Genomic DNA, 12,445 nt, shown 5'->3' on the forward strand with positions numbered 1-12,445 from the left:
GCTCGACCTCTGTTGTTTGTGATGTATGTATGAAAACAACCTGGATGTAAATGTAGATGGGTTGGCTAGTAAGTTTGCAGCTGACACCAACATTAGTGGAATTGCAGATAATGAGGAAATTGATCCAAGGATATAGATCATAAGACAATAAAGCTTGACTTACACTTTCTCCAACTTCCTCCTCACATGGCCTTCCCTCCAAACTCAGCCAGTAGAAAAATATTATGCATCGAGTCTATTCTCAGGCTTGGGTTTAAAATGAAGGGCCAGTGCACAAGATTGGCAGACACCTCACAAGATGATAGAGTAAATATTCCAGGTAAAGGCTTTCAGAAGCATCATTAGAGTAGGTATGATATTTGATAAATCCTTAATTATGCAATTGCTTCCAAAAAAAAAATAGTCAGACTCCATGGCTTGGAGGTTGCAAGGTATGGTTATCATTTGCTACAATTAAGTGAAATCGGGTGCACTGGATTAACAATGAAAGCTCCAAAAGAGAGTGTGAGCAGAAATCTAATTGGGCTTTGAAGGGATTTTCTTTTTATTTCAGGCAAAAAAACAGATGCAGTTCAATAAAGTAAAACACAAATTTGCAAATGTAGTTGCTTGGATTGATCCTGTACCCCATGCTTTAGAGAAACAGTAAAGCCATTAAATTTGCTATCAAATAAACGCAACCTTTTCTCAATAGTTTCAAATGTGGCAAAGACATCAGACCGTTAATCTTTTGTAGAAACAAGGTTGGAAAGGCCATACAGATCAGAAGTAATATGACTTCCTGCAGAATCTAGTGGTAAATTCAGTCTCATCTCTGGACCCACAAGTCTACACAGATACAAAGGACCCAGTGCCTGACAGAATGGCATTTGCCTGTATAAATGTGGCTTCAAGACCTTATGCAATTCCTCTTTTTTTACTTTAATTGGATGAAATGGAATTCTCCCTACAACTATAGCGAAACAGCAGTAGCCAACAATCCAGGAATGCACTCATGTTTTAAGGTAAAAATCCAGAAGAGGGTCATAGTTGCAGAGATACTCTTTGCAGGGTTTGTTTTCAGTCTAACAAACAGTTTTATAAGGTTCATAAAGCCCTTTGACATTCATTGCTCTGCATGTAATCTTCCATCTCATCAAGAACACGATTCCACTACTAATAGGGTTTGACAAAGGTACAGAACACTGTCAGCTCAGATTTTCAACCAAGATAAGAGCTTCTAAGTATTCTCACCCTGTTACATGTAAGAGAGGTGATCTCACTGAATCATACACAATTAAGGAGAATGGTCAAGGTAGATGCAGAAGGACTAATTCCTCAGAATGGAAAAGGTAAAGGTAGGGAACAGGGTATTAGGTATTAGGAAAAGGGATCAGTCATTAGGAATGAAATGAGGAGATGAGGAGAAATTTATTTCAGGAATGCTAGTGATGGGAATCTCAGCAGATTACAGATGCCCAAATGCTGAAGCATTTCATTGCTCAGTTTAACACACTTAGGGCATTAAGACATGGAAGGACTGGGTAGGAAAGTAGAATTCAGATAGGCGATGAACCAATTTTGTTGAACAGAGAACCACATGGTCCTCTCACGTTCCTAACATTGCTCAATAACAGGACTATCCTCTCTCCACAAATAATTCTCAAACCCCAAATTTCATGGAATTTCTTAATTCCGTAGATGCCTTTTAATGAATGCATTGAATAAGTATTAAAAACTGCACATTTACAAATTTCAGTTTTAATTTAATATCCTCTGATACAGAGTAAAAATGCATGTGGCTATTTTAAGAGAAAAAAAAGTCACAATCTAATATAACTACAGAGATGACTGGCACTTGGCCAAACAAATATATACCTCAGAAAACATCGCCATTCAACTACAGAAAGCATGTACACAATTGTCGGTTATTTGGAAAAGAGGATTTATTTTGTACTCTAAATACAAAAAAAGATGGAAAAGATAATGCAAAAAATGTTTTGGGAATGTGACACACTTGTTTTAATTAAATATTGTGGGAGACTCAACATTGTGACATGCTCTGCTTGAGATGCAAGCTGAAATGTTGATAAATTAGCTTCATATATGTGCCTTTTGTAAAAAAGATTTAAGACTGGTGTTCCACTTTTAAACCGTATAATACACCAATTCATTTCCATCTTCTGAAAGGTTCACGACACAAAAAGTCATCTGTCCATTCCCTCCACAGATGCTGCCTGATTGGGTACTTTACTTTTTGCTCATTCCCATCTTCGTTTGATTACAAAGAAACACATTTGGTTTAAACCATTAATGTTCTAATACCATACATTTTCCCTTTGAGGCAAGCAATGAAACCAAACCTTTTTTCTAAGCCAGCACTAATAAAAAAGGCAATGGTGTTTACTACATTGCTTTTTTAACGTCTGGATGCACAGAGTATATTTAAATAAAGAATGCGTTGATTGGATGGAATCACAGGATTGAATTGCATTCAAATTTAGTAATATAGCTTAAAAAAATTTAAGGAGTTGTACCACATGATTTAGCCACAACAATTAAGATGGACTAAACAACTATATAAATTAAAACGGGTTCAAAGTACCAAGTTAATTGTCTGGAGACTGGTAGGAGATTTTATTTTCTCCTGGAAAGAACACGTGGGCTTTACCATATGTACAACAACAAAAAATCAAAGAATAATGGCAATTGAAAACATACATTGAACATTACATGAAGTTGAGTCATTTTTTCTCCATTTCTTTTATAAAAGATCAGTCTGTTTCTTTTGATAGGAATTGCACATTAAAGGTACACTAACAAGATAACATTTCAAGTAATGGGCACAATGACGTATTTGAACCTCGTTATCATTGGAAAGTACACTTGGTCTGCTGGAAGCGACTTCTGAATCTTCGGTAATAAAAAAGTACTAAAAATACATCCCCTCTTTGGACTGAAAATAACAGCTAAGGTCTCCTCAAAAGACTCCTTTGAAGCATTGTACTTACAAAAGAAAAATCTATTCATAATAGTATCCATAGGATGGACAGATATAATGGACACCTTACCGGAATGGTAAAGACAGCAAAAACAGACTTGGCAGTGAAGGGTGCTTTTCAAATAAATAATTAATCCCAAATTAATTTTCTACAATAAACTTACAGAAAATTGGCAACAGAATATTTTAGACAATCCCACATAGAGTCTTTAAAAAGAAAATTAAATACATCTGAAATGGCAAAAGCTTTAAACTAGTGATCAACCAGCCTGGTTGGGAGAAGATCTCTTCTGCACTTCATCAGTTACGCGAGCTTGTCCGATTGTGGGATTGAGTAACAAAAGGATGCACATAGGTTTGTACCAGTGCAAACCCATGTGAGCAAAGTGAGCAAGACATGAGAGATACAGCTTTACTTATGGAGACAAAAGTGTGTGAGAGTAAAGCTGCAGTGTTCGTTAAAAAGTCATGGAAAATTACACCACCAAAAAATAATCCCATTCACTGTTAAGGACAGAAGCAAGAAAGAGAAAATCTGTTTGATTGGTGATTATGCAGATAATATTCATCTTGATTGATCACTAATTAAAACAAAGCTGGTAACATTTCAAAGAACAGTGCACAATAATAGAATTTAAAGCACTACAGTTTTCGGTTACTAAGGCTACATTTTGTGTAGTCACATATAGTGTCCCTACTATCGCAGCTAGTTTACAAAAGAAAATTAAGAGTGTAGATAAATTCACCAGACATCCGGCGAATGATTCCTACTGCATTCACAAGCCATGGTAATAAATGTGAACCGAGTGCTCAATGTCCGGTAGTGTTGTTCCAAAGATGCAAGAATATATTTCAGTCTCCTTCTTCAATAAATAGATCAGTTATATACTAAGGCAGTGTTGCACATGCACGTTTGCCATGTGAACTTGGACACCACACAGAGACATGAAGAGCAAGTATCCAGGGTTGGAAGGTGAATGTGATGTTGGAAATCCCAGTCCAACATTCCCAGAGCTTTCCTTAGGCTGATCAGGACTTGTCAAATCTCTCAGTACTTACTCAACCCTACAACATGTTTAGGGGTGAGAAGGATGTTTGACTGGGGAAATAAAAGCTGCAGTAAGTTGCTCTATAGGGCAGTTCATATGGGCTGCGTCACTGAAAGTTCAAGTCTCCAGCTTGTGGCCGGGGGTCGTTTTTCCCTCAGGAAGCTCCCGAAGTCTCCAGGTAACTCTGCAGTTTGCGAACGGTGGTTTTATCCAGTGAGCAAAGGTCAAAATCAAATGTTGTGTTTGTAATGTGAAAATGTCCAGTCTCTTCTATTAGATTCACAATCTGAAAATAGATAAGCAACAAATTAGCTGAATTCCAATCCCATGTATTTACGATGGAGCTGTGAGCCAAATTTCAATTGTGGAATATTACTTGCAGTGACATATTAGCACATCAATATAACAGTAACATTTAAGTATAGATACAATAATGCCATGTTTAAAGGAAGCCAAATGCAGGTAATTTTGGGTGCTAATTTTGTCAGTCAGTGAGGTTGAATGATCTAAAATCTTCTAAAAATCACTTGAACAATGAATATCTAGGAAATCACACTATTTGAGGCCAGTTTCAATCAGAAACTAACCTCAGGCAGCGTTGCTTTAAGTAATGTGATCTCATGAAACTCACTCACCTGTCAACCCAGCTCAACCCACCAATTACTGTTGCTGACACCCCACTCTGCCACCCCACACTCTCAATGACCTAACACAGCCCAACCTGACCAACTCATTCCCTTTCCTCTCCCCCAAGCAACACTCCCTCTGACCCTCTCCCCCCACCCAATTGTTTAACAGCCTTGACTCCACTTCAGATTCCTAACCTGACTGGCTCGGGTATCATATCATATCATATATATACAGCCGGAAACAGGCCTTTTCGGCCCTCCAAGTCCGTGCCGCCCAGTGATCCCCGTACATTAACACTATCCTACACCCACTAGGGACAATTTTTTACATTTACCCAGCCAATTAACCTACATACCTGTACGTCTTTGGAGTGTGGGAGGAAACCGAAGATCTCGGAGAAAACCCACGCAGGTCACGGGGAGAACGTACAAACTCCTTACAGTGCAGCACCCGTAGTCAGGATCGAACCTGAGTCTCCGGCGCTGCATTCGCTGTAAAGCAGCAACTCTACCGCTGCACTACCGTGCCGCCCGTAATTAGTCCTATCATTCTATTTACTTCATCTTATCTTTTCAACATTTTTCTTTTGCTTTTCCTTCATGAGCCCACTTTATTTCAACGCAGCAGCCATGATCGGGTTCACTTTATTAAAATCAGCAAGAGTAATTTTAAGACATGATGTAGAAAGTAAAACAATCCAAGAAGTGAGTGATGGATGTAGCCCAGTCCATCATACAGACCACCATCGACTCCATCTACAGTTCACCCTCCCTCAGCAGAACAGCCAACATAACCAAAGATCTTTCTACTCTGGTCATTCCTTCTTCTCCACACTCCGATCGGGTAAAAGATACACAAGTTTGAAAACATCTATCGCCAGACACAGGAACAGCTTCTTCCTCTGCTATCAGGCTTCTTAACGGTCCTTCCACGAGCTTGGGTACAGTCCCGATTTTTCTCTACCTCATTGCAGACATTGGATTTTGTCTCTGGAACTGTTCATTTAAAAAGCTAATCATACTAGAGTGTGGCTAGGTTGTATTTATGTATAGTATTAACTGATTTGATTGCAAGGCTTGCAAAGACAAAACTTTTCCTGTACCTTGGTACACGTGACAAAAATAAATTGAACCTAAAACTAAACCTTCCCATTAAAGGTCACCTTGCTTGACTAACTCAAGAGTTCTTTACGCGTCAGTCATGACTCACTGGCAAGGCACTCACATTCCTGTCAAATGGTTCTGGGTTCAAGGGCCACTTGAGCACATCATCCAAGCTGACAGCCCAATGCAGCAATGGGGAATGAGCTGTACACCAGCCATGAAATGGAAGTGTCATCTTTCAGGCAGAGCATTAAACTGATTTCTGTAATCAAAAACATTTTGAAGGGCAGGCAGTCGTGGCCAATATTTAACCTTCACACAGCATCGCTAACAAGAAAGTGATTACACGGGATGCCTAGCTGAACTGATCTAATTTGCTTGCACATGATTCCTATCCCTCTATTCCCGACACTTCCACGTGTCTATCTAAAAGCCTCTTTAATGGCACTATCATAACTGCGACCACGAGCAATCCTGGCAATGCCTTCCAGGCCCTCACCAACCTTTGTGTAAAAAAATTGCCCGCTCATCTGCCTTAAACTTTACCCATCTCATGTTATAGCTATATGTGTACTTTAATCAAAGTCTTTGAAATGTTCTTACCTGTTGTAGTATGTGCCGCTCACGAAGCGTCATCAGTCTTCTATGAAGTTCAACCAACTCATCCAGATATGCCTAAAAAGGTATGGCCAAATACAGAATTGTTTTTACCTATTTTAGCAAAAACTTTACATAACTTAAACGCCAAAGAGGCCAGGTGTGTCATATACTAAACTAAATGTAAAAAGAGGCTCTGTATATTTTGACAGAGCTTAAACAAAAATGCAGGAAGTTAACATTTTGCAAAAGATATTTGGTATACAAAAGTGTTATGGATTCAGTTACAACATTATTTTAGGTCAGGAGATAGTGAGCCTTAAGTGAAATCATAAACGAATGCCTTCTTCTGGAAGTTGTAGACTATCAATATTCAACAACAGCTACTCTATGCAAGTTGTATTAAAGAAAGCAAAACAAATATTTCATTAAATATTGACATATATTAATTGGATTCAGAATCCCCAAAACATTTCAACTGTTTCCAAAGCTGAAGTTATGCAAATTATAGAGAGCAAGGATGCACTAACATTTGGGAACTTCAGCGTTGCTAGTTTTCACTGAACCACAGTTTAATCCATTATCGGAAATCAATGGATTAAATCAGGGCCGAAATGTCAGTAGTATTAAAGTTAACCTTTGAGCCATATAGAACGGACACAAGCCCTTTGTCTGCTGTGCCCAATCAGCCATTAAGTATATCTTTACTGATCTAATTTTCTCCACTTGGCCTAATGGCATTTCAAGTGCCAATCCAAATACCTTTTCACTGCTGTTGGGAGTACCTGCCTCTGCCACATGATTAGTACAGGTGTCAGGGGTTATGGGGAGAAGGCAGGAGAACGGGGTTAGGAGGGAGAGATCGATCATCCATGATTGAATGGCGGAGTAGACTTGATGGGCCTAGTGGCCCAATTCTGCTCCTGTCATTTATGAACCCCTTTAAAACAGGGAGTTCCAGGTTTCAACCATCCTTTGGGTGAAAACATTCTTCCTCAAATCCTCTCTGAACCCCTGCCCTTTATTTTTAAGCCTATGCCCTGTGATCGTAGACACCACTAACCACTAAGTAATCCACACACTTCATAACTTTGTGTACCTCCATCAGATCTCTCTTCAGCCACCTCTGCGCCAAAGCAAACAAACTCATTTGTTGCCATGTTTTCTTAAAATATAGATCTAGATCTGGGCGTTTCCAATTAATTAAGTCCACTTCCACCTATATCCCTCTCTCTGACTTCACATTTCACTTCTCGCTTATGTATCCTTTTGTCTCCTTTTCATCTCTAGCCTTCATCTACTGATCTTCAATCAAAACCTCCCTCTCACCTGTATCTGTTTATCATTTGCCAGGTTTTGTTCCCTCTCCCAATTACATGCAGTTTGAAGGGTTCCGACCCACAATGTCCCTATCCATGCCCTCCAGTGATGTTGCCTGATATGCCATGTTACTCCAGCACTTTGTGTCTTATCCAGTTAATAAAAGATTTACAAGATTTGTAAAAAAAAAATCACTTAAGCGTCCTGAAAAACACAAAAGTGATGCACATGGAATATGTATGACATATAATATTTACTTGCAAACTTATTTCCTTCTACTAATTCAGTCCACATTGGCTTTGAAATTACCATAATTCACCAAGTAATAGCTTTACATTGAATTTGTCAAGAACTCCGAAGTCATATGGGTATGTAGGTTAATTGGCTTGGTAAATGTAAATGTAAAAATTGTCCCTAGTGGGTATAGGATAGTGTGAATGTATGGGGATCGCTGGTCGGCGCAGACCCGATGGGCCGAAAGGGCCTGTTTCCACGATGTATCTCTAAACTAAAGAAAACTTGGATATTCCTTATTATTCTCTTGTTTTGATGCCAAAATAATAACCTAAATGTTTTTTTTAAAAGTAGGTTACTGGCCAAAAATGATACACAAAACATGAATAATCCAGTGAAATAGGAATATATATTAATTTGCCAATTTAGCAATAGCACAGTAGCAACAAACAGGAAAGGTTAGTGGGGATCAGAGTGCTTCTGGCTCTACTAGCCCTTTGAAGAAGATAGAAATAGGGATACTCCTGACGATCAGGAGTGGAAGCGTGCAGACAGACATAGGGAAGGAAGATATTAAAATAAGTATTTGAATTCAATTGAAAAAAAAATTTTTAGTCAAATAGATGAAATTGCTCACATATTCATTAATACTCAATGTGAAGAAATACTCGTCACCTACTATTCCCTGCCATTAAATTTCCTTGCTCCAACAGTAAGTTCTTCTTAAGATAGACACAAAAGGCAGGAGTAACTCGGCGGGTCAGACCACATCTCTGGAGAAAAGGAATAGGTGACGTTTCCAGTGAAGAAGGGTCTGGACCAGAAGCATCACCTATTCCTTTTCTCCAGAGATGCTGTCTAACCCACTGAGTTACTCCAGCTGTTTGTGTCCATCTTTGGTTTAAACCAGCATCTGCAGTTTCTTCCTCCACAGTATGTTCTTCTTAACTGGTTACCTAGTTCATTTTGTTTTGGTTATCATTAAGCAGTAAGTTGTTGCAAAATCAATACAGATAATTAATGCTCGATAGCAGTAACAGCCAAAACAATGAGAATTCCACTGAAATCACCGAGTAGTGATGCTCACTGAGCTGATAAAATAGCAGCATTTAAGAGTTTTTGAATAGGCATATGGATACACAGGGAATGGAGAGATATACGTTTTGTTTAGATAGATAAGTTATGGTCTTGGCATCATGTTCGGCGCAGACATCATGGGCCGAAGGGCCTGTTCTTGTGCTGGACTGGTCAATGTTCTAGTGGAGTGGATCATGCACATCATCCTTGCACTTCTTTGATCTGATTTGAAAAAAACTTCCACCACTTGCAACGAGAATTTTGTGGGTTTACTGTTCAGTTTAGAGGTACAGCACAGAAACAGTTGCTTTAGCCTATCGTGTCCGCGCCAGCTAGCGATCCCTGCACACTATAGCACTACTCTACACACTAGGAACAATTTACAATTTTTACCGAAGCCAATTCCACCTGCAAACCTCTATGTCTTTGGGAGAAAACCGGAGCACCTGGTGAAAATCCACTCAGCCATGGGGAGAACCTATAAACTCTGTACAGGCAGCACCCGTAGTCAGGATCGATTCGGGTCTCTGACGCGGTAAGGCAACAACTACTACTGCGCTACCAAGTAGCCCCTATCGTATTGACAGAAGTACTACTATCATGAATCAGTTGTTTTGTTCTTATCCAGCAGTTATGATCCTTGAAAATTTGCGAGAAAAATAACTAAATGGCTAAAATAAGAGTGAATCCATTTCTTAAAGGACAACTTTCTGTTAATGCAGCCTGAATCTCAGTCCTCAATGAGGGAATAAGCTCAAGTGGGTTCAAGCATCTTTTAATTTATTAATAAGTTTAAAACAAAACAAGGCTGCAATTCCATAGGCAATGCTCATTTATCTTTGAGTTATTGCTAGACCACACATTCTGGAAATTAATTATACTTTAAAAATTAAAATCCAAATTTTGGGACACAAACACTGTTAAAGATGTATTAACTGAAATTAATTTGCCTATTTTTAAAATCATATTAGAGTTTTTGAAGTAGATGTCCTGGTAATCAATCCTTTGTGAAATCATTGACCCTGACCTTCAACTGTTTCCCCACAAATGAGGCCCAACTCTGAACATTAATCAGATTTCTGTTTTGAAAGCATCAATTCTATTGCTCTTAAAGACATCCTTGCTGCATTAAAAAATAAAAAATATCACAAAACTATAAATTCTGAGTAATGCTATGGGTGAATTAAGTTAAATCTGTGTAGTTCCACGGAATAAAGGCGCACGGTAGCGCAGCGGTAGAGTTGCTGCTTTACAGCGAATGCAGCGCCGGAGACTCAGGTTCGATCCTGACTACGGGTGCTGCACTGTAAGGAGTTTGTACGTTCTCCCCGTGACCTGCGTGGGTTTTCTCCGAGATCTTCGGTTTCCTCCCACACTCCAAAGACCTACAGGTATGTAGGTTAATTGGCTGGGTAAATGTAAAAATTGTCCCTAGTGGGTGTAGGATAGCGTTAATGTACGGGGATCGCTGGGCGGCACGGACTTGGAGGGCCGAAAAGGCCTGTTTCCGGCTGTATATATATGATATGATATGATAAAAGAAATTAAAGGGAAAATCAACAGAAATTGTTTTGCAACAGCGAGTTCATATTAGGATGTAAAATGGGCAAGAAATGTGTCATTGTTAGTGCACTGCCAGCTTCATAGACCCAAATTAAATATTGGACGATGTCAGATACGGTGTACACAACTCCTAAAGCAATAGTTCACCTTAATATTCATCAAGTGACTTCTATGCACAATCTTTACAATTATCAAGCTCAAGTCCCCCACAGCATAGTCAGTAATTGTGCATCATTTGGCCACTGCAGCTCAAGTTTGTCACCCATATTAGAATAAGGTACAGGAACAGAAATCAAAATTAAAATGGACCACAGAAGATTCAAAACTAAACTAAACTAATTTGAAAGAAAATCCCATGGATCTGAGCAACTCCCAAAACGTGCAACAACATGGATAGGAGCCACAATTTAAAATATCAATGTTGTGGATAGGCTGTAATTATTTAACGATGAGTGGGGAGGGAATCGAGCAATAGGTAGTCAGAAAAAACACTGAAGCATACACACAAACATAAAATCCATTACCAAACCCAAATAAAATCGCCAACAATTCAGCATAGATAAGCCGATCTAATTTATGCATCACTCCCACAAGACAGATTCTATGGGAAATTGCTGTCATTTGTGGATTTTTCCAAGTGAATAGCAATTTTAGATCATTAGTGTTAGCCAAAGAGGCCATATCATCATAAAACTTGTATGCTTCTTATCTGACCACAGTGGCATCCAGTGCAAATTTAGAAGGGGTCTTGTTCCTCATGTGGGCTTTGAAATAGAAATACTCTTCCAATTCTACACAACAGACACCTAAATAATGGTTAAGTGCAGAGGTCTTCGAGTACTTGCTTGCTTTGGATTCTGTGGTATTGAACCAAGGGTGCTGTTCAATTCACCTTTACCCCCTCGTGGACATTGGACTTTTGTCTATGGAACTGATGCGCTACAATGCTGAGAACTATATTCTGCACTCTGCATCTTCCCCTTTGCTCTCTATATTGTACTTGAGTTTAACATGATAGTATTTAAGCATGCTATATCTGATCTGTTTGGATAGCATGCAGAACAAAGCTCTTCACTGTACCACTGTGCATGCAAAAATAATAAATCTAAGTCCTATATGGAACAAGTTATTCCCACCTGAGCTTGATCAGCAAACCTTACCAATAAAATCTGTTTTGTGTGAAAGCATCCATTTTAATGATTTTTACAGCACGATGATTATGATAGGACCCTCCTGGGACAATGGACTGTTTTTGTGCTTTACTATTTCAGATGTCGTTGCAACAAGCACCGTTTAATGTATCAAAGGAACAGGATAGACTGTAGCACTTCCAAAAAGATCATGCATGTCTACACCGTCTCATTCTGAAACACTGTGTTCAGGAGTTTCCTACCGCGGGACACCATTCTGCTTTAGTTAAACATTTTGTTCAAGATGGCCGCGCCGTTGTGTTTGGCTGCCTGTCACTGTATGTTTCTTTTTTTTTTCCTAATCAGATGTGCAGCACTTTGGTCAACGTGGGTTGTTTTAAAATGTGCTATACAAATAAAATTGACTTGACTTGACTTGACTTGACATTCCCAAATAAGGAACAATTATTGACACCTTGAAGAAAGGAGAGGGTCTGATTTGTGGGTAGAAATAATGAGCTGGAGGCAAAAGAGAATTGACTCATGACTTCAAATGTTCAGTCTCCCTGAAGAATTCTGCCCGAGTTATTTTCCTTCCTGAAGTAAAATTGAACCAGCAAGTGGAACTTGAGACAAGGGCAAATATTTTGCCAATTTACTTTGAGTCACACTTGAAAAATGTCATGCTTTTATATTCACTATGCCCAAGAGCTCAGGACTGCAGTGTGTTGTATGAAAGAACTTCAAGAATGCAAAAAACAC

At 39.0% G+C, this 12,445-nt stretch overlaps 1 protein-coding gene across 1 annotated transcript in view; it reads right to left on the reverse strand.

Annotated features, from left to right (window-relative positions):
* Positions 1–1,780: 1,780 nt before the first annotated feature.
* The window catches only part of mllt3 (MLLT3 super elongation complex subunit), a 126,057-nt gene continuing 115,392 nt past the window's right edge, over positions 1,781–12,445 (reverse strand). The window contains exons 9-10 of the mRNA XM_078396038.1: positions 6,366–6,437; positions 1,781–4,315 (exon numbers count right to left, since the gene is read on the reverse strand). Of these exons, the coding sequence (XP_078252164.1) occupies positions 4,184–4,315; positions 6,366–6,437 (204 nt within the window). The 3' untranslated portion in view covers positions 1,781–4,183. The remainder of the gene's footprint in view (positions 4,316–6,365; positions 6,438–12,445) is intronic.

The sequence above is a fragment of the Rhinoraja longicauda genome, chromosome 3 (genome assembly GCF_053455715.1).
Source record: "Rhinoraja longicauda isolate Sanriku21f chromosome 3, sRhiLon1.1, whole genome shotgun sequence".
Taxonomy (NCBI): domain Eukaryota; kingdom Metazoa; phylum Chordata; class Chondrichthyes; order Rajiformes; family Arhynchobatidae; genus Rhinoraja; species Rhinoraja longicauda.